The sequence below is a fragment of the Diadema setosum genome, chromosome 9 (assembly GCF_964275005.1).
Source record: "Diadema setosum chromosome 9, eeDiaSeto1, whole genome shotgun sequence".
Taxonomy (NCBI): Eukaryota; Metazoa; Echinodermata; class Echinoidea; order Diadematoida; family Diadematidae; genus Diadema; species Diadema setosum.
Genome location: NC_092693.1, coordinates 755,814 through 777,258, shown reverse-complemented (window position 1 = coordinate 777,258; position 21,445 = coordinate 755,814). Strand labels below are relative to the sequence as shown.

The 21,445-nt window shown below is 39.5% G+C and overlaps 2 protein-coding genes across 2 annotated transcripts in view; one reads left to right on the top strand and one right to left on the bottom strand.

The window, feature by feature from the left end:
* Nucleotides 1-5,515, bottom strand: part of LOC140232771 (calcium-transporting ATPase type 2C member 1-like) — a 35,097-nt gene extending 29,582 nt beyond the window's left edge. The window contains exons 1-2 of the mRNA XM_072312886.1: nucleotides 5,445-5,515; nucleotides 3,779-3,882 (exon numbers count right to left, since the gene is read on the bottom strand). Coding sequence (XP_072168987.1) covers nucleotides 3,779-3,784 — 6 coding nt within the window. The 5' untranslated portion in view covers nucleotides 3,785-3,882; nucleotides 5,445-5,515. The remainder of the gene's footprint in view (nucleotides 1-3,778; nucleotides 3,883-5,444) is intronic.
* LOC140232769 (uncharacterized) lies at nucleotides 5,369-9,887 on the top strand. Its single transcript, XM_072312883.1, has 3 exons — nucleotides 5,369-5,376; nucleotides 7,773-8,039; nucleotides 8,184-9,887. Exons 2-3 carry the CDS (start codon nucleotides 7,935-7,937, stop codon nucleotides 9,405-9,407), a joined length of 1,329 nt encoding a protein of 442 aa, XP_072168984.1. The 5' UTR covers nucleotides 5,369-5,376; nucleotides 7,773-7,934; the 3' UTR covers nucleotides 9,408-9,887.
* The last annotated feature ends 11,558 nt before the right edge of the window (nucleotides 9,888-21,445 follow it).

Below are 21,445 nucleotides of genomic sequence, written 5' to 3'. Positions count from 1 at the left end.
CCACAAATGCTTATATTAAATTGTACATTGAAGTGAATGGCACGAGTGTGATTGAGTATTATTTGAGTCCGCCCATGTGACAACAAGGCAACCAATCTAAGCACATCTCGGGTGACCTAAAATGGGAAGGGTAGGGGTGGGTGGTTACACATGATCAGTTTACAGTGATATACTGTACATGATACAATCATTCTTTGCCATCATACAAATGTGATCCTGTGATAACCTTGGATTTTGTTTACAACTCTAGTATAACTTTACATCCTGCTTGCTCAGGACTGTGCTTGCTTGTGCTCATCTTTACAGAGAGAGCAATTCCATTGTCTGTGAACAATTAATGCAATGTATCTGTTGGATGGAACCTTGACACAATAATTTAGAACCAAATCTATTTCATGTCCATAGAATAGAATGTACAACTGGAAGAGTGCTCCCACTATCTGGACTAATCTTGATAGGAATGATACTGATATGATGAAACAGACTGGTGGTTGTGTGTTGCACACATGTATCTCTTATACCCCTTTCATAAACTCATCCTCCTATTATCCGCATAAGAATAATGCGGATAATTCAATAAAAAATGCGTTCACAAACTCTGAAAATAATCCGCATTATTTTTACGAGCGCCCGTCCTGAAAAAGGCGGATAATCGTCATGGTGACTGCACACGTCCCTCCTGCGGGAAAGACAGGTGACGTTTGACCGCACCCCGGCAATTATCCGCATTATTTGGGTTTGCGTTCATAAACTCAAAATCTGGTCCCGACGCTGCTATTATGCGGATAATAGAAGGGTCGAAATAATGCGCATTATTCTATCCCCGCTCCGATTTTACGACCAAATGTTGCGGATATTATCCGCATTATTGAGTTTATGAAAGGGGTATTAGATGCTACAGTGTTTCTGCTGAACATCTGTTCAAGAGAGTCAATTAATCAATTCACATCTGGCAACCATGCATGTCAGCATGAACTCACTTTGACAATGCTCAGCAGTTTTTATTAAATCCTTCCTTTGAGTCATAACTGGTGCCCACATGTTAACAATTTGCTCAGTTTTCACTTTTCAGTGATACATATCTACAGGCATGGCACACGCACACCATGCATACACAACACCATACAACTGTGGCTGACAAATACTTAAGCAGGGTGCTACCTAAGCACTTGCCCGCTTGCCCGGGGCAAGTGAAAATCAAATTCGGGCAAGTGTTTTTGAACAATGAGAATAAATGCTTGCTTGAACTGGGCAAGCAAAAAGTTTTGAAGCCACCTTTTGTACACTTATTCCCCCAACAAATCCACAAAGTCAACCATGCAGATGCCCAAAGTTAATGGATGCGACAGACTTTATATTTCATTTCAGCAACGTTCCAACACTTATAATGTGAAGAAGCCCCAATGCAATGGCAACGCTTGATCGGACCAAGTTTGTTACTCCATTGTGTGCTGTTTATTCCGATGATTGTGTTTTATTAAGCCCTTGACTTATGCATGATTTTCTATATCATTTCCTTATATTTTGGACTTTCTTTTTGGGCAAGTAAAATTAATGTTTGGGCAAGTGTTTTGCAGCGAAATTGAAAATCTGCTTGCCCGACTGGGCAAGTGGTAAAATAAAGTTATGTAGCACCCTGTTTAGTCGTAGGTACTACAATCAATGAATCTAATCAACATATTGCACATGTGGCATTAGATCAAGAACCACAAAAAGTGTGTACAGTTGCCATGACTAGGGCAACTTAGGAATAAGACTTCTCTCCTGCTTAAGTTACTGTCCAGGGGCCCATTTCATAAAACTTGTCATCAGTGACAACTGCCACATTTCTATGACAAATTTGCTCTCAGCCAATCAGATGCAAGGACTTCAGTAGCTTGTCACATCTATGACAACTTGTCACTGATGACAAGTTTTATGAAACGGGCCCCTGATCTAAAAATTGAGCTTTCCACAAACTATGCCAATTTCAATACACAGTCATTCACATCACACAGTAACATGCATACAATGCACACTTTGATAAATATTACATTGAATAAGCTCAGAATGTCATGTATGTACCAGTATGCACTCATCAAAGACAACAATCTATGTTACTTTTAATGACAATCTGTTCGTAGAGATTGATTAGTACAAAATGTGAATAACAGCATTTATTCCCTCACAGGTTAGACAAGACTTGGTATGCTGCTAAGACTACATGAGGCACCATCAAAAAATATATCTCAAGCTGTTTTTAAAGGACAAGTCCACCTTCACATGAATGTGGATTGAGCGAATGCAGCAGTATTAGTAGAACATATCAGTGAAAGTTTGGGGAAAATTGGACAATCCATTCAAAATTTTTGAATTTTTGAAGTTTCTGCGCAGTCACTGCTGGAAGAGAGGATTACTACAGCATATGATGTCACATGTGTAGAATGATATCTTATGGAATTTTTTTTTGAAAGTGCACATTTCCTCAACTTGTCACTGATGTATGTTAAGGGTAATATTATCCCCCCTGCCTTCTGAAAGAGGCAAGTCAAGTGTTCTTTTATTATGTGAGAAAAGTGAAAATATGTTGAATTTTCTTCATACATGTATCTTCTTTATATCATTCTACACATGTGACATCACAAGCTGTAGAAGTCTTCTCATCCAGAAGTGACCGAGCAGAAACTTCAAAAATTCATAACTTTTGAACGGGTGGTCCAATTTTCCTCAAACTCTCACTGACGTGCTCTACTAATATTGATGCATTCACTCAATCCATGTGTCTATGATGGTGGACTTGCCCTTTAAAATGCTCCTCTTAACGTGTGTAAATTGTAGATTCCATTACTGCTAAAAGGTTGTTTAATCTGTTTACATGGCCATTTTTTTTTTTTCTGTGTGCATGTGTGTGTGTACAAAATTATTGGTTATTCCTCCCCCTGTGAAATAAATTTATATTCTGTCAAAATATCTGATGAAATGTGTACCCTGTTTAATCACCCTTTTGTCCCATTTACGTGGCAATATTGGCAGGCCCTGCAAGTGTCAAAGTACGATGTGTAATATTGTTTCCTTAAAGGTGGCTTCCCATTGCCGATCAGATGACTCGATCAAGTCAGACCAAATTATTTTGGCCTGGTCGGGCTCGCTTTGCAAAGAAGATCGGGGTTGATCAGGGCCAATAGACTACTTTGATCGGCGTTGGTCTGGCTTCCTGCACAATATTATTTGACTGTAAAAAAAAATAAATAAATAAATTACTCCCTTTTGTTTTTTTACTCTCAGCCAGAAATTATGTATACAAGAGGGCCCATATTGCAGAAAGATATTGCAAGTTGGAAATCTCGCACTTACTATAGCTGCAGCTAGCTCCAACTGACCAGTTGGCCTGGAGCATGTAAGTTGATATTGTGGTAATCCAACATAATTATGGTACAAAACTCTTCAGAAAATATGCTCCTGATCAGAACTGTGAGCATGTTGACACTAGAATTTGCTACAATTTCTGACATTTAAAGGGTGTTTCTACTTTGATGCTATGACATTCCAGTGCAGGATAAAAGTTCGAAATCAGTTCTACACTGTATTCCTATGAAAACTTTTCAAACTTACCATCCATTTCCAGGCAATATTTAAGGAGGACAAGGTCATTGATACTAAAGATAGATATACTGCACACACAATATTCATGACGCCTTAATTCTGAAGCAAACTACTGTGAATTTGTGTGGCCAGTTTTGGTTGCAATGAACTTGAATATGCTAATGATAATGGCAATAGATTACACCATGAATCTTACCGTCATGTGCTCTGTCTTCTTGTTAAACACTGATTTCTGCAATCCAGGAATGTCTCAGATCAGGAACATGGAGTGCAAACCATCACCATGTATGAAGCCAGAGGCTGTGGTGCAATTAGAGATTTGCAAACAGGAAATATGAAAATGAAAAGAAAATGAATCAATATATGGAAGATAGATCGCTAATAGTAACTTTTGTGAGTTCAACTACAGTTGAACCTCTCGTATCCGGACAAGTCGGGACCAGGGCTCATCCGAATAAGGGATTTGGCCGGATACGGGAGACTCGATGCTTTATACATGTACATATACATACACATGTACTGATGTAGCCCATTGGCATTGTAGTACAGTTGTACCACATGTAGTAATGTGTATACTGCAACCTTTTCATTGTTACACTCAGTAACAGACCCCAAAATAGAGGTGCATGTTAATGTTGGAAGTAATATGTAATTCATGTGTGTTTGTGTAGGAGTTCTCAAGGAGTTGGGAATCCCCCTTTCCTCCGGTAATTATAAAAAAAAATAAAAAATCATGGCGAGATTGCGTCCGTATAATAGAGAGATCCGGATAAAGGGAGGCCGGATAAGAGAGGTTCAACTGTACTATCATTTTGACTTTTTATTGAATCTATGAACATGAATTCACGAGACCGAGAGTTAATCTCTGCTTTTTCTGATGCTCAATGCAATGTGTTGTAAAGATTCTCCACTATGCAGCAAGATTACTGCCGAAAAAAACCCAGTCATGTGATGACGCACTTCTTGCCATTTTACCTGGTGTCACTAAGTATAACTTCAAGTTTTAGTAAAAGTTGTATGGTTCAGTTAATCACACAGTGGCTGCTATCCCTTAATTTACCACACATTTGGTCGAGGTTTAATAGAACATTTCTAACACGTTAGAATGTTTATCTCTTCATGAACCATTTGGCATAATTATGATAGATAGCCTGATAGGCATAGACTACCTCATTGTTATATGGGAACTAGATTTGAATGTTTTGCCTTTAGAAGCTCAGACTTCTGTGGATACAAACTTCGTTAATCGTTCACTTGGATCAGTATGTAGAAAGACAGTAGGTAAAGCCTGGTAAATGACAACTGATTTCTTCTAGCTCTAAATTCACTTTGATTATAAGACAAGAAGGTGAATACATGGGACTAAGCAAAATATCTTCATTGATTTGCAACTGACGTAAAATCAACTGCATCCAACCTTTACACGACGAATACAATAAAGACGCGGCTATGTATAGCCCAAAAACTGAACAGAAACAAACGATAGGTATCTAGACGCTAATCACATTACCAGTTCCCAAGATATTATTTCCACGGAGATTTTTACGAGTCATAAGACGGCTACTGAGAGCTCGCGGTGTTTCGTCAAACTGAAAATCGCAGCGCTAGTAGTAGTATGGTAGTAGTAGTAGTCTAGGGGATTAGATCTCGCGCACAGCGCGCAGGGACTTAATGGTCGCGCATAGCGAAACTGCGTATAGCAAGCAATATTACGCGTGGGACTAAGCGCAAAATTTGCCAATACGCCCATGGAATAAACATACCTGACAACCGCTAAACATGAGAAGGAAGCAGGTAAGAAATTTTGATTTCCAACAAATTTTTTACTAAATTTCCAATTTTTTACCTTGTAATTTACCTACCTTAGCTTAAAATCTGTTTTAAGGATGTTGTAGCCTAGAGTCATAGACGTGTCGTCTCGCTTGTCTCGTTCGTAGCCGATAGAATTCGTAATTTTGTTCAATGTATGGTTTACAGATCGTGTGACGTCATCATACACAAGAACAATGTATGCTGCCAGCTACGCTGAAATACTGTTAATAACTGTCATTTTAAGTCAAATTTTGACACAACGATTATAATGATATTAGAAAAGAATAAATAATTCAGTCTATCAAAGTTGAAGTGTGATTTCAATTTGAATTTGCTTGTGATTTCTTGCGCTAACTTGTGATATATTTGTGATAGGGGAAGGCCGTAATTATACTGAAGAAAACAGGCGCGCCGGAAGCAGTTTTGGATTGGGGGGGCAAACATTGGAGGGGGCTCAAGATTAGACCATGCATATGTTACACAATACACACACACACACACACACACACACACACACACACACACGCACACACATCTATTATATATATATATATATCTATCTATATATATATATATATATATATATATATATATATATATATATATACACATATGTAAAGTGGCGTACGGTGGGTCGAAAATGGGGGGAACCATAAAGTAATTTTGACGGTTTGTATGCTTGTGCGTGTGTGCGTGAGCAATAATGGGACTACAATACATTACGGAATGTGATACATTCAACAACGCAGTCATTGAGGAACATTGTAAGTTTTCCTTACATGGATTATGGAATGACGGTGTGAAGCGATCGACAAATTATATACTGTCAGCAATATAAGGTGAATGGCATAACAATAAAATGCGAGCGAGCGAAGCGAGCGAGCTTGAAAATTTTGATATTCTACAGTTCCAAAACTGGAGTTTTAATTGTAGCTACATATTTCGCTTTGAAATAAATGGGGGCGCATCGGGCGCAACTGCTGGCAATTATTGGCAGCAACATTAGGAGAATGGCATAACGATTCAATGCGAGCGAGCGAAGCGAGCAAGCTTGAAAATTTTGACATTCTACAGTCCCAAAACTGGGGTTTGTAGCTTTATCTTTCACTTTGGAAATTAATGGGGCGGCGCATCGGGCGCAACTGCAGGTAATTACTGGCAGCACCATTAGGAGAATGGCATAACGATTCAATGCGAGCGAGCAAAGAGAGCGAGCTTAAGAATTTTGACATTTTACAGTCCCAAAACTCCCGTTTGTAGCTATATCTTTCGCTTTGGAAATTAAGGGGGGCATCGGACGCAACTCAGTGCTGGCAATTACTGGCAGCAACATTAGGAAAGTGGCATAATGATTCAATGCGAGCGAGCTTGAAAATTTTGACATTTTACAGTCCCAAAACTCCCGTTTGTAGCTATATTTATCTTTCGCTTTGGAAATTAAGGGGTGGGGGCATCGGGCGCAACTACTGGCAATTACTGTCAGCAACATGAGGAGAATGGCATAACGATTCAATGCGAGCGAGCGAAGCGAGCGAGCTTGAAAATTTTGACATTCTAGAGTCCAACAATTGCCGTCGTAGCTATGTTTTTCGCTTTAGAAATTAAGGGGGAGGCGCACCGGGCTCAACTGCTGGATGCGAGCGAGCGAAGCGAGCGAGCTTGAAAATTTTGACATTTTACAGTCCAAAAGATGCCGTTTGTAGCCATATACATATATATACATATTTATTTTATTTTCTTTGTTTATGCATTTATTTGTTATTATTATTATTTTTTTTTTTTTTTTGGGGGGGGGGCTTTTTGGGGGGGCAAAAATGCGTTTTGCCCCCCCACTTTTTGGATTGGGGGGGGGGCGGCCGCCCCCCCTGCCCCCCACTTCCGGCGCCTATGGAAGAAAACAAATTAGATGAAAGGGTAACGAATGGGTGACGAAAATGAAAGGGTAACGAGTGGGTGACGAAAATGAGAGGGTGACAAAAGGGAGACAAAACAGGGTGTCGATGTAGACAAAAATGAGAGGCTGATGAATGGGAGATAAAATGAGATAAATTGAATGAGAGGGTGATGAAAGGACGACAAAAGATGAGAGGATGAGGAATGGATAACAAACAAATGAGAGGGTGACGAATGTTCCACAAAATTCAGTGTTTAGAATTTAGAATGCTTCTAGCTTAATAGGAATAATAATAATAAAGTAAAAAACAGATGTATTTTGAAAAAGAAGTAATGATGTGGGGGATAGCTAGGCCCTACTGTTATATGTCAATATGACTTCTAGAAATTACTCTGAAATATATTACCAAATAATTTACATATAATTTACTTGAACACATTATTTAAGATTCACTTTCAGTGTGCTTCGTTTACCTTGCTTTTAGGCACAGCCTCGACGTGTGTGTCGAAGAAATAAACGACATGCCAACTTCCAACGAGCCCTTGCTCTTGTGAAACAAGGCCTGCCATTGAGGAAAGCTGCCTTGAAATGTGATATTCCCGAGTCAACTTTGCGGGATCGGTATCATGGGCGGACAAAATCCAGCATGGCTCCCGGGAGGGGAACCGTGTTAACTCATGATGATGAAAGGGCACTGGTCGAACATCTCCAGAAGCTGGTATCTTACGGTTACGGCCTGACCAAAACTCAGGTGATTTCTAAATTTGCATTAATTTTGTTTGGCTTTTGAATGAAATATATCATTCTGTGAATTTTGAATGTTTACAAAATATAAATTACATGACTGGAAATCTAATTACTTTTACTTTCCTTTTTTTTTTTTCTTCACCTGTAGGTACTTCACCTGGCAACAGATATGTCAGATGAACTAGGCAGACGATCAGCAAAGGACAAAGGAAGGCTGTTTACGAAAACGTGGTTCCGTCTTTTCCTCAAGAGATGGCCCAAGCTGCGTCTCAAGTCTCCAAGCAAGCTAGACATGAACCGAGCGAAAGGGACGACTAAAGAAGCTCTGTCAAGCTACTTTCAGGAGCTGGAAAGGACCATGGAAGAGTACAACCTCAAGGACAAACCCGATCGGATATACAACGTGGATGAGACCAACCTGAACGCTGAGCACAAGCCTCCGAAGGTAACCACTGGAGCAGACACCAGGATCAATTCCATCACTTCACACAGGGTCGGCACCACATCTCTTCTTGCCTGTGGCAATGCTGCCGGGAGATTTTTGCCCCCCTACTATGTCTTCAAGGGAAAGCAACGTATCCCGGAGCTCCTCAGTGGTGCTCTACCGGGTTCCAAAATGTTCATGACTTCCAGTGGTTGGAGCAACTCCACAGTCTTCCGTGACTATCTGGAGAATCACTTCATCCCAGCACTGCCCCCTAGAGCCGAGAATGAGTTTGTCATGCTCATGTATGATGGTCACACATCACACATCTGCAAGCCAGTGATCGAGTTTGCCCGTGAACATAAGATCGTACTGTTTGTTCTGCCGGCTCACACATCCCACGTTACTCGGCCCCTGGACGTCGGCTGTTTCACATCGCTGAAGGTGTCATACCACGCAGAGTGTGCACGGTACATGCAGGAAAATCCCGGAGAGGTAATCACACCCTACGACATAGCCCGACTCTCCTCACCAGCCTACCTTCGTGCACTGAGAGAGAAGAACCTCAAATCTGCATTCCGAAAGGCAGGGATTTTCCCGCTTGAGCCAGGTGCTCTGCATATTGACGAGGTGTCGAGCACAAGCATGCTTGTAACACCTGAAGCTTCGCCGCCAAAAGACAGCCACCATGAAGTTGGACCAATAGAAGATGGGCAACAGCAAGACTCCCCGAAGGAAGCAGATCACTTCATGTCCTCCAGAACTCCAACCCCTTCCCGTCAACCACGTGAAAAGAAGAGAAACGTCAACTACAGCTATCGACCGTCCGGTGTTTGCATCACAGAGAACCGCATCTTTATGAAGATCATCCGGACAGAGGAGGAAAGGAAAGAGAAGACATCCACCAAGAAGAAGACACCATCAGAAGAGAAGACATCCACCAAATAGAAGACACCATCAGAAAAGAAGTCTACCAAAAGGAAGACACCAAGTCAAAGCAGCAAGCCAGGATCATCAGGGACAAAGTCCAACAAAGTAACGTCGGAGACTTTTTCATGAACCTGACTCTGATGATGACAATGACGATAACCCTTGCTGTGTCTGCCACAGGAACACGCCGCCGCACCCTCCTCAAAACAATCTGGAAATATTATCGTGGGTCAAGTGCGACTGGGCTGGTTGTGGCCATTGGGTGCACCAATGTTATTGTACAGGGACATCGAAGATGTACGGCACTGACGATATCTACCACTGCCCATGTCATTAAGTGATTTTTATCTGCACCTGAACCACGACTGTGTCTATCTATGAGAACGACGATGACTTAAAACACAAATAATAAAAGAAAATTGAAGTATACTTGAATATTCAAATGATGTTTCACTTTCACTTTTCTATGTCTTATAGTTAATGAGTTCTGAAAATAGTAACGAGAGAAATAAATGAATATTGTTGGGAAAACGCTTTTTTGTAATGAATGTAACGTGAACGGGAGGGAAAAAAACAGTTGACACACTTAGGTTTAATGCCTCTGTTGATTGTTTCTAATTTCGGTTTAGTTTTCTTAGGTAAACACACACACACAATATATATATGTTCATATTTCACTTTTTTTTTTCCATTTTACATCATATCATTGGTTGAAGTGATTAGAAATATTGCAAGAAAACTTTATAAATGAAAATCATTAACGATTATAAAACTTTATATCAATGAGAAAAATAACGTAATAAGAATGATAAAATGATGGTGGTGGAAGTGATAATAATAATGATGATGATGATGATGATGATTATGATGATCGATGATGGTGGTGATAATAATAATAATGATAATAATAATAATGATAATAATAATGATAACAATAATAATAATAACAATAATGATAATGATAACAGTAATAATAATAATAATAATAATAATAATAATCATTATAATAATAATAATAACAATACACACAAGTTAGGTAAAACTGCTGTTGCTTAACAGGGACAAATTTGATATCAAGTGAAAAAATATTCTACGAAAGCCGAAACACGTTACAGCCGGAGAGGGGCAGACACTTTCACGCATGAAACTACAAAGGGCAGCTGCGCGACCTTTACATACCCCGAGAACTTGAACGCATAAAATTAAGTCCGACATACAAACGGCGACAGCGCACTACTCCGTCATCGTATCATGATCATCAGGAGATTCTGGGAGGTGATTTTTCTGCATTTTCGTGATATTTATTGAGAAACTCGGGTACGATTGTGGAATAATTTCTATCATAAGAGCATCACAAACTTTCGTGCGCGATATTTAGACCCCTCAATCATATATCTCGATCCGATCAGCAGGCTAGGGAGGTGCAATGCAGAGGATCGATCTAGAATCCTATGCGATGCATGCCATGCCAGTGATGATAATGATAAGGGGTTTTTCTTTTCACTGCCTCATCCTGAAACCTGCTGGCTTGCACGCTGCGCTGGCGGCGCCCCGGCCTTGACGCACGGTGACGACGCGTCGTCCGTGTGGCTCGTCATCATGCCACGAAAGAGAATAGGCAACTCATTTATTTCCAAAGTTTGTTTGTTTATTTTTCAAAGCGCTGTTAATTTTCAACATCTTTCAAATCTGCGCCTTTGCGTAGTTTATCATTACATAGGGAATGTGCGGATTTGATTGGAAACGCAGGCCCGTAACCGTGTTCAGGGGGTTCGAACGAGCCCGGCCCCCCCTCCCCCCCCCCTCCCCCCCCCCCCCCCCCCCCCCGCTAGCGAGCAGGGTCCCTCCCACTCGATGAGACCCCATCCCGCTGGGTTGCTTAAAGGAAACCAATTAAAACCCAAAGAGAAATGTGGATTGAGTGAAAGCAGCAACAGTAGTAGAAGACATCGGTGAAAATTTGAGGAAAATCAGACAATCGATGCAAAAGTTATGAATTTTTAAAGTTTTGGTGTTGGAACCGCTGGATGAGGAGACTACTAGTGGTTATGATGTCATGTGTGGACAACAATATAAAGAAAATATAAAGGGAATTCCTCAAAAATTCATTTTTCATGAAAACTGCACATTCCATCAACTTGATACCGACATACGTATGTCAAGGGCAGTAATTATTCCCCCCTGCCTTCTGAAAGCGGTTTATCAAGTGCTCTTTTATTATGCTAGAAAAATGAAATCATGTTTAATTTTCTTTATATTTTCTTTATAACAATGTCCACACAATACGGGATGATGCCATAAGCTCTCAAGTAGTCTCCTTATCCAGCGATTGCCACACCAAAATTGTAAAAGTTCATAACTTTTGCATCGATCGTCCGATTTTCCTCAAACTTTCACTGATGTGTTCTACTAATGTTGCTGCTTTCACTCAATTCACATTTCTCTCTGGGTGTTGGTTTCCTTTAACTCCCTCAGAAAGGTTCACTATTTCCAATTTTGAACTCCCCCCCCCCCCCCCATAAAAATCCTAGTTACGGGCCTGAAACGTAGTCCTTTTATTTCCGAGGCTAATTCATTCTCAATATTTGTTTAGCTTTGTTTTTGTTTTTTTAATTTTCACTCGGCCCACTCTATCAATACTGTAGGACCCAAATATTATAATATAATATCATAATATTTCCCAAATAATAGGCTATACAATGGAAAGTCAAACAGGCCAACATACTTATACTGAGCAGTTGAAAATATATAGGACTAAATAGTCACGTGATGTTCTTCATGACGTTCATCTTCAATGATGATGATGATGGTGATGACATTAATAATGATAATAATAACAATATGTACATATTAATATATTTATAATGTAAAATTTAAAACTCTGTAGTGTGTTCGAGGTGCATACAAAAATAAGAAAGTTATTTTTTATGTTTTTGTCTGTTTGTTTCTTTGTTTTTGTTTGCTTTATGAAGGAGCCACACACGCATTGTCATAAAAGCTTTGACTTGTTTGATACTCAATGCCCCCGCGTGGGCATGTCCTTTCCCAGAGTCAATGATGGGCCTTATTAGCCTAACGTATATCCATGTTCTGTATGACCTTTGGCTGTATGATTCATGGATTTTTTTTTCTTTTTCAAGTCAAACTCGTGGGCCGCTTGATTCGTGAGTGGCAAATTAATAAGCCAGTTCGTAAATAGCTCGTAACGTGAACATCGGTACAAATTACCTTTCTTTTGTTCTCAGTTGGTTAGGCACTTCACTCATTTTCAAAGTGCCAAAAGCATAAGCTTGCTCGACTTAAGAATTTATGAAATTCCTGCTAAAAAAAAAGACCTTTCTTATAATGACCAGGTGATCAGATTGCACGGTCCGTCTGTTTAAACTTGAGTAACTCATTGTTTTGCATTACATGCATTAACAAACTTGTTTCTGTTGATGCTTGCTGTAAGGGGGATGCGCTGACAGGCACCGCTTATAAGGATAACATGAATAAACATTGCACCACAGATGCTTACAGTTTAGTATCTCAGTGATTTTAAAAACCACCATGCCTTCTGGTACACAATACCTTTTGATGCTCATGCGCAAAGTGAAACTTAGTACAAACGGGCTCATTCTCCTGCGGGATGACCTATAGTGATGGGTATAGGCGATAGTGAGTTAAGATTGAGTAAAGTAGTATGTGAAAGAATGTTATAGGCCTAAAGTGAGGATTGATTGAGGATGGTGTTCTGCACTCATTAGCAATCATTTCAATAGTCATTTCCCCCTATTCTGTGTAATAAAACTATAAGTCATGTTTTTGCGTTCAAAAGTGTCAGACTAGCTCTTACATGCTTCTTATGGAAACAATGTAATTATGATACCAACCTTGTCAATACACCGTGAACACATTTTTTTTTTATGAAACTTACACTTTGTTGTGATAACTTAGAACAGATTACCATTGTGGTGGCTCTTTTGAATAATATTTTGACTGATTTTATCGACGATTTCGTTCGACTGAAATGCAGGCCTATGAAGTTTCATATACATTTCAGTATCATAAAGGTGGATTACACAAACATGTTGCTTTTCACCTTTAATAGGTTCCATCTCTCGGATCACGTCACTATACTATAGGTATAGAACATTACCGCTTATGAAGAAAATGAATATTGGAAATTTCAGATTTGGGGGGCATGTTTTTTAATGTTCTCAAGATTCTTCAGGATGCAAAAGTTGAAGCATGCAGATTCGAATCTATATCACCCTGGAAGCAGAGTAAAACCATGTCTTATCAGTGTACGTAGCGACGACAGGACTACGTTGTACTGGACTGACTCTCCATATTCCCAATACCCGCCTAAAATGTATGGGGATAGAGCCTTCTCTTCTGCTGCGATACGTCTGTCATGGAACTCTCTATACCAGTCCAGCTTCGGAATTGCAACCGCCTCAATACCCTCAAGTCTGAACTGAAGACTTATCTTTTCCTTCAACTTTGTGAATGATGTGTGACACTTTGTGAGAGCTGGGCGCCTTTGAATGTTTCTACAGATAAATGGCGCTATATAAATGCTGCTTCATCATCATCATCATCATCATCATCATCATCACCTTTTTCGGCTTTTCATCATAAGGAAATGCACACGGATGGATTTGAGATTTTGGCTACAAATTTTGGCAATCCTTTTGGCCGCCATCTTGAATATTTCAAGATCCCAACGGATGTGCAAGAGTTGCATCATCAAGATTTGGATTCAGCATCCATGAAAAATAAAAAAACAAAAAAAAAAAATTGCGCGGAGGATAAAACGCGGCTATAGGCTCAAAATCTAATTTGTACTGTTATGTCAGATAGTCCAAATGGTAGAATGTATTACACGCCCTCTGTTGCCCGTGGCTGACTTTACGTTTTTGAGTGACGTCATGCATTTGCCAAATAGATACCTTACATGAGAAAATCAACTGTATAGAAATAGGCCTAATATTAAACTATGCATACGTATTTTGTGCTGACAGTTTGACTTTAAAGGGAAAGTAAACCCAAAGAGCAATGTCGATTGAGTGAAAGCAGTAATATTAGTAGAACACATCAGTGAAAGTTTGAGGAAAATCGGGCAATCGATGCAAAAGTTATGAATTTTTACAGTTTTGGTGTTGCAACTGCTGGGTAAGGAGACTACTAGAGGTTATGACGTATGAGTGGACTACAATATAAAGAAAATAAAAAGGGAATTCAATAAAAATTCATTTTTCATGAAAATTACACATTCCATCAACTTGATACTGACATATCACGGGGTAGCACTTATTCCCCCTGCTTTCTGAGAGCGGTTAGTCAAGAACTCTTTCATTTTGCTAGAAAAGTGAATTTTTGTGGAATTCCTTTTATATTTTCTTTATATCGTGGTCCTCTCATACGTCATAACCTCTAGTAGTCTCCTCATCCAGCGGTTCCAACACCAAAACTTTAAAAATTCATAACTTTTGCATCGATTGTCCGATTTTCCTCAAACTTTCACTGATGTGTTCTACTAATGTTACTGCTTTTACTCAATCCATATTGCTCTTTGGGTTTGTGTTCCCTTTAACTTAGGTTGTGGTTGAAAGTCGTTAAATCCTTATAAACAATACACTCCGAGAATATACTCCACTCAAAACGGTGAGCCTATTGAAAGATGGGATATAAATGCGCAAAATAATTTTAGGCATGACATGAGTAAAAATGATTGTTGCAAGCACGCTTTCAGTTTGTTTGTTTGTTTGTTTTTTCTCTCTCTCACCGAACTTTCTTGACGGAAATGAAAACTGCTCACGCGAAGAGTGAAAAGGGGAAAATAGAGCAATCGATGAATTTTGTTCTTCATCCTGAGATGCCCAATCCCACTCATCACGGCCATCAGGATCAGCGGAACGTGTTTTTTTTTTTATCTTTTTTTTCTTTCCAGTGTGAGGGCAAAGGGTCAAAGGTTACACTCTCCCCAAGCTTCGTCTGGACAGCTGGATCTCCAGACCGAATCCTTGGAATTCGTACATAGGCCTACAGGTTTTCTTTTTCGACTATTTTTTCTATCGCTTTTTTTTTTTAAGACTGAGATCCTTACTATACAATTATGATTATGTAGTTGCCTACGACGGTTTTACATATTATAAGATATATATCATATACATGTCTATACACACACACATATATATATATCTATATATATATATATATATATATATATATATGCTCACAGATTGAATCCAATTCCAAGGGGCTCAGATCAATTTGACGCTATTATATCGACAAGCTGTCTTTACGGCCTTTCTGCGTGTTATCCATGTTCCTTAAATTTTTGTGTACTAAGGTAACACAGAGAGATGTTAATGACCGACTTTTTTTTTTTTTTTTTTTTTTACAATGATGAGATAAGTGATAATGATAGTTGTCAATGTTATGGCTGTGTTCCGCCCATTGTCTGTCTTTCGCGTGATTCATAATTCATGAACAAACCAATTTTGATGATAACAATGACAGAATCTGATGTTACCAATACTACAATATTGGTCATTGACAAGACAATGACCATGTAAGTGGCGATTACTCGAGTCTGGCTGGTTGCAGATATGTCTCTGCGATATCCCCGCGACGAGTCCGCAGTGTCTCCGCGACGTCTCCTGATAATGAAGACGAGCAAATGCTGGATCACACCGGAGAGTCGCTGTAGACTCAAACATGTTTGATTTTTTTTTTCGTAGATTTTTTTGTTTCAGTCTCCAGCTGGTCTCGGAGACGTCTCCGCAACCTTCCGGACCCATGACGACCCAACGGTGACGATGTGTTAGACGTGACGGAGACGTTACCAGTCCTCAGCTGATATAATTACATTGGGGCGCTATCAATGATTTGGGAAGCTATCCAAGTTGTATATCAATATGATTTAAATGATAATCATCGATGCAAAAATTTGATTTGAAATTTATGCCGGGATTTATGGAATTGTTGATAACGGAAATGATTTAAGTTGAAAAATGATACAAGATGATTTGAGTGGTTTGAATAACCTCTCTGTTGATAAAGCAATGTGAGTGCATGCTTGGACAATATTCCCGCTATCATTTTGAAGTCAATTGCTGAATATGTTTTTAAACCGCTGACATATTATATTTATCAGTCGATATATCTTGACCAACTCTATACGGATATTTACAACTATACATATGAATGTCTTGCTTATCGAGTGAGCACGCAATCAGACTTTAGGGCAAACAATTCCACCGTTGAAGACTTTTTTAATTACCGCAAAGACTTGCTTGATGGACAAAGGTATAACATTGTTAGGATGCATGGTAACCTTGGGAAGGCTTTTGGCTACGGTAACCCACGTATCCTCAAGAAACTGCTGGTATAAGTGATGTTGTTGTTAAATAGTTCCGAAGCTATACCGATCGCACACAATTCACTTTAATCAACGATGAACAATCTATAGTCCACAACCAATTACAACCATGTGGAATATTACAGGGGTCAATATCTGGGCCCTTTACTTTTTGTTCTTTTCAAAAACGATTTGCCTTTATCTGGGTAATGTAAAGGATTGCAAGGTTCCATTACACGCAGATGATACCTGCCTGCACTATTCGTGTTGTGATGTGCATATTTGGCTATCATTATAAATGAAGAATTAGTGAGAATATATAACAAAATGGATGGTTAAACAGAAATTAAACTCGCCCTTAATGTTACAAAACATAATTTCTTTTAATTGGATCAAGTACTACAGTAATAAGAAACTCAATTCAATTGAGCCACCATGCATTATGATAAGGACACTGTGTTCTAACTCGTGTGTTCAATATAAGAATCTTGGTGTACGGTTAATGATCAACATCTAAGTATAGTGGTCAAATCAGTTTGATTCATTGCATAGAAAAATATACTGTTTTTTTCTTGTGAAAGAGAATCCGACATTATAAACAGCAAATGGCATGTAGGCTATTTATTCATTTTTAATAAAACTATTATCCAGAGTAGGATTGGCTATAGGACTGTTGTGGGGGGGGGGGGGGGGGGCGTTGGCAAAATGCAGGAAAAACACGTATTGATAAAGTTCAGAAACTACTCAATGTTATAGAGTACTTACTGCTATGCATTTTATAAAGTGGAGATTTTCAAGTGAAGCATATTTATATCTAATACAAACAAATTTAGAATTGGAGATAGACACATTTGCTGAAAGAAGTGATTAACAGTAAAAGTTGTTGCATGTAACATTATAGGACCATGCCTATGAAATTCATTTTCATTTAAACAGTCTGCTTTCATACTGAGAAGAGGAAAGTTGAAATTAGATGTATACCTCACCCGAGAACTAAACGTTGTGTATATCCATATCGCGTTACCAAATTATGGAACAATCTCTCAGATGATGTTAAGCTAAGTGTATCCCTCTGGCTATATATTTAAAAATAAGATAGATAGATTATATAATAATCGTTTGCATTGAACTGTCATTGTATGTCAATCATTTTTTTTTCAGTATCTTAATTTCTTTTTTTTTTTGGTATGCATGATTTCGTATCAAGTTTTGCTTTTGTGTGTTCGTTTTTCTTTCGTTTCCTATATAAAAGGTTGTATCTTGTAATTGTATGTTTTAAAACTACACGGACTCACAGAAGAACAGCCATTGGCTGAAGTAAGTGGCTGTTGGTGAAATAAAATAAACTCAAACTCATAGTACATCACTGCGGTGTTTTAACCATGATGCAGAGACTCAATATGGGGCAGATCCTCGTGTACCAGGAAGAATGATTTAGAACGCACGAGAACTAGAGTGAGCTAAAAAGCAAAAAGATGACTTATGCTGTTACGGGTGCTCAAATAGCGCGTAAGATAAAGATATAATTACAATGATTATCAAGAAATGAACTGCTAACATTCAGTGTAATTTGTATCCACCTATTAACAATCTTCATTCCTATTAATAAACATACTGACATGAAAAAGTTTTGATGCTTTAGCTTCATTATCATGATACGAGTCACAATGCCGTAGTGTCCATTATTCTCTTGTGTAATGATTATTACAATACAATCTACACACTGTTGACTTATTTCCACCGCTAATTGGCTTGTGAAGTTTTGGTCGGGCCTATGCCATACCGGTACCTATAGTATTCCAATATTATCCACATGGGCGTCGGAAGTAGGGGGGGGGGGGGGCGGCCGCCCCCCCCCCCAATCCAAAAAGTGGGGGGGGGGGGGCAAAACGCATTTTTGCCCCCCAAAAAAGCCCCCCTCCAAAAAACAAAATGATAATAATAATAATGATAATAAAAATAAATGAATAAACAAAGAAAATAAAATAAATATGTATATATATGAATAAAAGGGAAAAAATATGGCTACAAACGGCAGCTTTTGGACTGTAAAATGTCAAAATTTTCAAGCTCGCTCGCTTCGCTTGCTAGCATCCAGCAGTTGAGCCCGGTGCGCCTCCCCCTTAATTTCTAAAGCGAAAAGCATAGCTACGACGGCAGTTGTTGGACTCTAGAATGTCAAAATTTTCAAGCTCGCTCACTTCGCTCGCTCGCATTGAATCGTTATGCCATCCTCCTAATGTTGCTGACAGTAATTGTCAGTAGTTGCGCCCGATGCCCCCACCCCTTAATTTCCAAAGCGAAAGATAGATATAGCTACATAACGGGAGTTTTGGGACTGTAAAATGTTCAAATTTTCAAGCTCGCTCACTTTGCTCGCTCGCATTGAATCGTTATGCCACTCTCCTAATGTTGCTGCCAGTAATTGCCAGCAGTTGCGTCCGATGCCCCCCCCCTTAATTTCCAAAGCGAAAGATATAGCTACAAACGGGAGTTTTTGGACTGTAAAATGTCAAAATTCTCAAGCTCGCTAGCTTTGCTCTCTCGCACTGAATCGTTATGCCATTCTCCTAATGTTGCTGCCAGTAATTGCCAGCAGTTGCGCCCGATGCGCCTCCCCATTAATTTCCAAAGTGAAAGATAAAGCTACAAACCCCAGTTTTGGGACTGTAAAATGTCAAAATTTTCAAGCTTGCTCGCTTCGCTCGCTCGCATTGAATCGTTATGCCATTCTCCTAATGTTGCTGCCAATAATTGCCAGCAGTTGCGCCCGATGCGCCCCCATTTATTTCAAAGCGAAATATGTAGCTACAATTAAAACTCCAGTTTTGGAACTGTAGAATATCAAAATTTTCAAGCTCGCTCGCTTCGCTCGCTCGCATTTCATTGTTACCAATATGCCATTCACCTTATGTTGCTGACAGTATATAATTTGTCGATCGTTTCACACCGTCATTCCATAATCCATGTAAGGAAAACTTACAATGTTCCTCAATGACTGCGTTGTTGAATGTATCACATTCCGTAATGTATTGTAGTCCCATTATTGCTCACGCACACACGCACAATCATACAGACCGTCAAAATTACTTTATGGTTCCCCCCATGTTTCGACCCACCGTACGCCTCTTTATATATATATATATACAGGGTGGCCCAAAAAGAACGGAACGCCTAAGATCTTTAATTTCAGCAATATCGTTGCAAATATGTCATCATGTTGCATACTATTAGAAAGGCCACTCTTTTTCCAATAGAATGACACAAAGCTCTTTAATTTCAGGTAATGCGTTACGATTTTAGGCCTATTTTTGTCATCCCTTGCAATTTTCAAAATGTGATCATTTTGCACTCTCAGAGATACAGAAACCAGTGAGAATTCGGCTTACCGTATAGAACCAGTAGCGTTCGCAATGTGCGGAATGTGGGGCAGACAGTGTTATTGTCGTCAGGTCGTCTCATTCACAATGGTAACGGACAATGACAGCCACATTCCACACATCGTGAACGTTACTGCTTCTATGGCAAGCCGAATTCTCGCTGATTTCGGTGTCTCTGAGAGTGCAAAATGATCACATTTTGAAAATTGCAAGGGTTGACAAAAATGGTCCTAAAACCATGATGCATTAACCAAAATTAAAGAACTTGGTGTCATTCTTTTGGAAAAAGAATGACCTTTCCAATAGTATACAAAATAATGACACATTAGGAACAATATTGCTAAAATTAAAAATCTTAGGTGTTCCGTTCTTTTTGGGCCACCCTGTATATATATATATATATATATATATATATATATATATATATATATATATATATATATATAAAATAGATGTGTGTGCGTGTGTGTGTGTGTGTGTGTATGTGTATATTGTGTAACATATGCATGGTCTAATCTTGAGCCCCCTCCAATGTTTGCCCCCCCCCCCCCCCAATCCAAAACTGCTTCCGGCGCGCCTGATTATCCATGTCATTGATCTCCATGTAAGTGTTTCTTCTTCTTTTTCTTCAATAGGCTGAAGATTCTTGCAGACTGCAAGTGCTATTTACATTATAATACAGTAAAGTGTTTTCGTAAAGGTGTAAGATATTTTGGATATTTCTGGATGACAGGCCCTGCCCTACACCATCGTTCTGGAAAAGCGAAAGAAGAATAGGCCTACAGGTCAGGCCGGCCGGGGGCGTGTTTTTTTTTTAGACGGCACAGATTGGGGACCCTAACCCCAAACCCTAACCCCAACCCTAAACCTAACCCTATTAAACCCTAAACCTAACCCTAACCCTAACCCTAAACCCTAACCCTAACCCAACGTGATTCCCATAGGTTTAATACGCGCCATGCCCCAATCTGTGCCGTCTTTAAAAAAAAAAAAAAAAAAACGCGGCCGGGGGGGGGGGGGGTGGGGAGGGCGGGGGATCATTGTACTCATCGCGTGCGGTGGTCTTGTCTCGTGACAGCACGCACGAGCAAATCGGAAAACGACAGCATTGCCCTGCCTGTTGCAGACCGCTCTGGATGTACGAGTGCACACCATAGTACCACCGGGCGGCCGCACCCAACCGGCCATCCCTCTTGATCCTGCACCCTGCACACACATCTTTCAGCCGCCGTAGCCGCCTGCACTTGCCGCTTTTGATTGGTTTGATGTCATGGCTCTTTATAGGATTTGTTGATTGAGTGAGATATGAGAGAAGATTAGTCACTGGA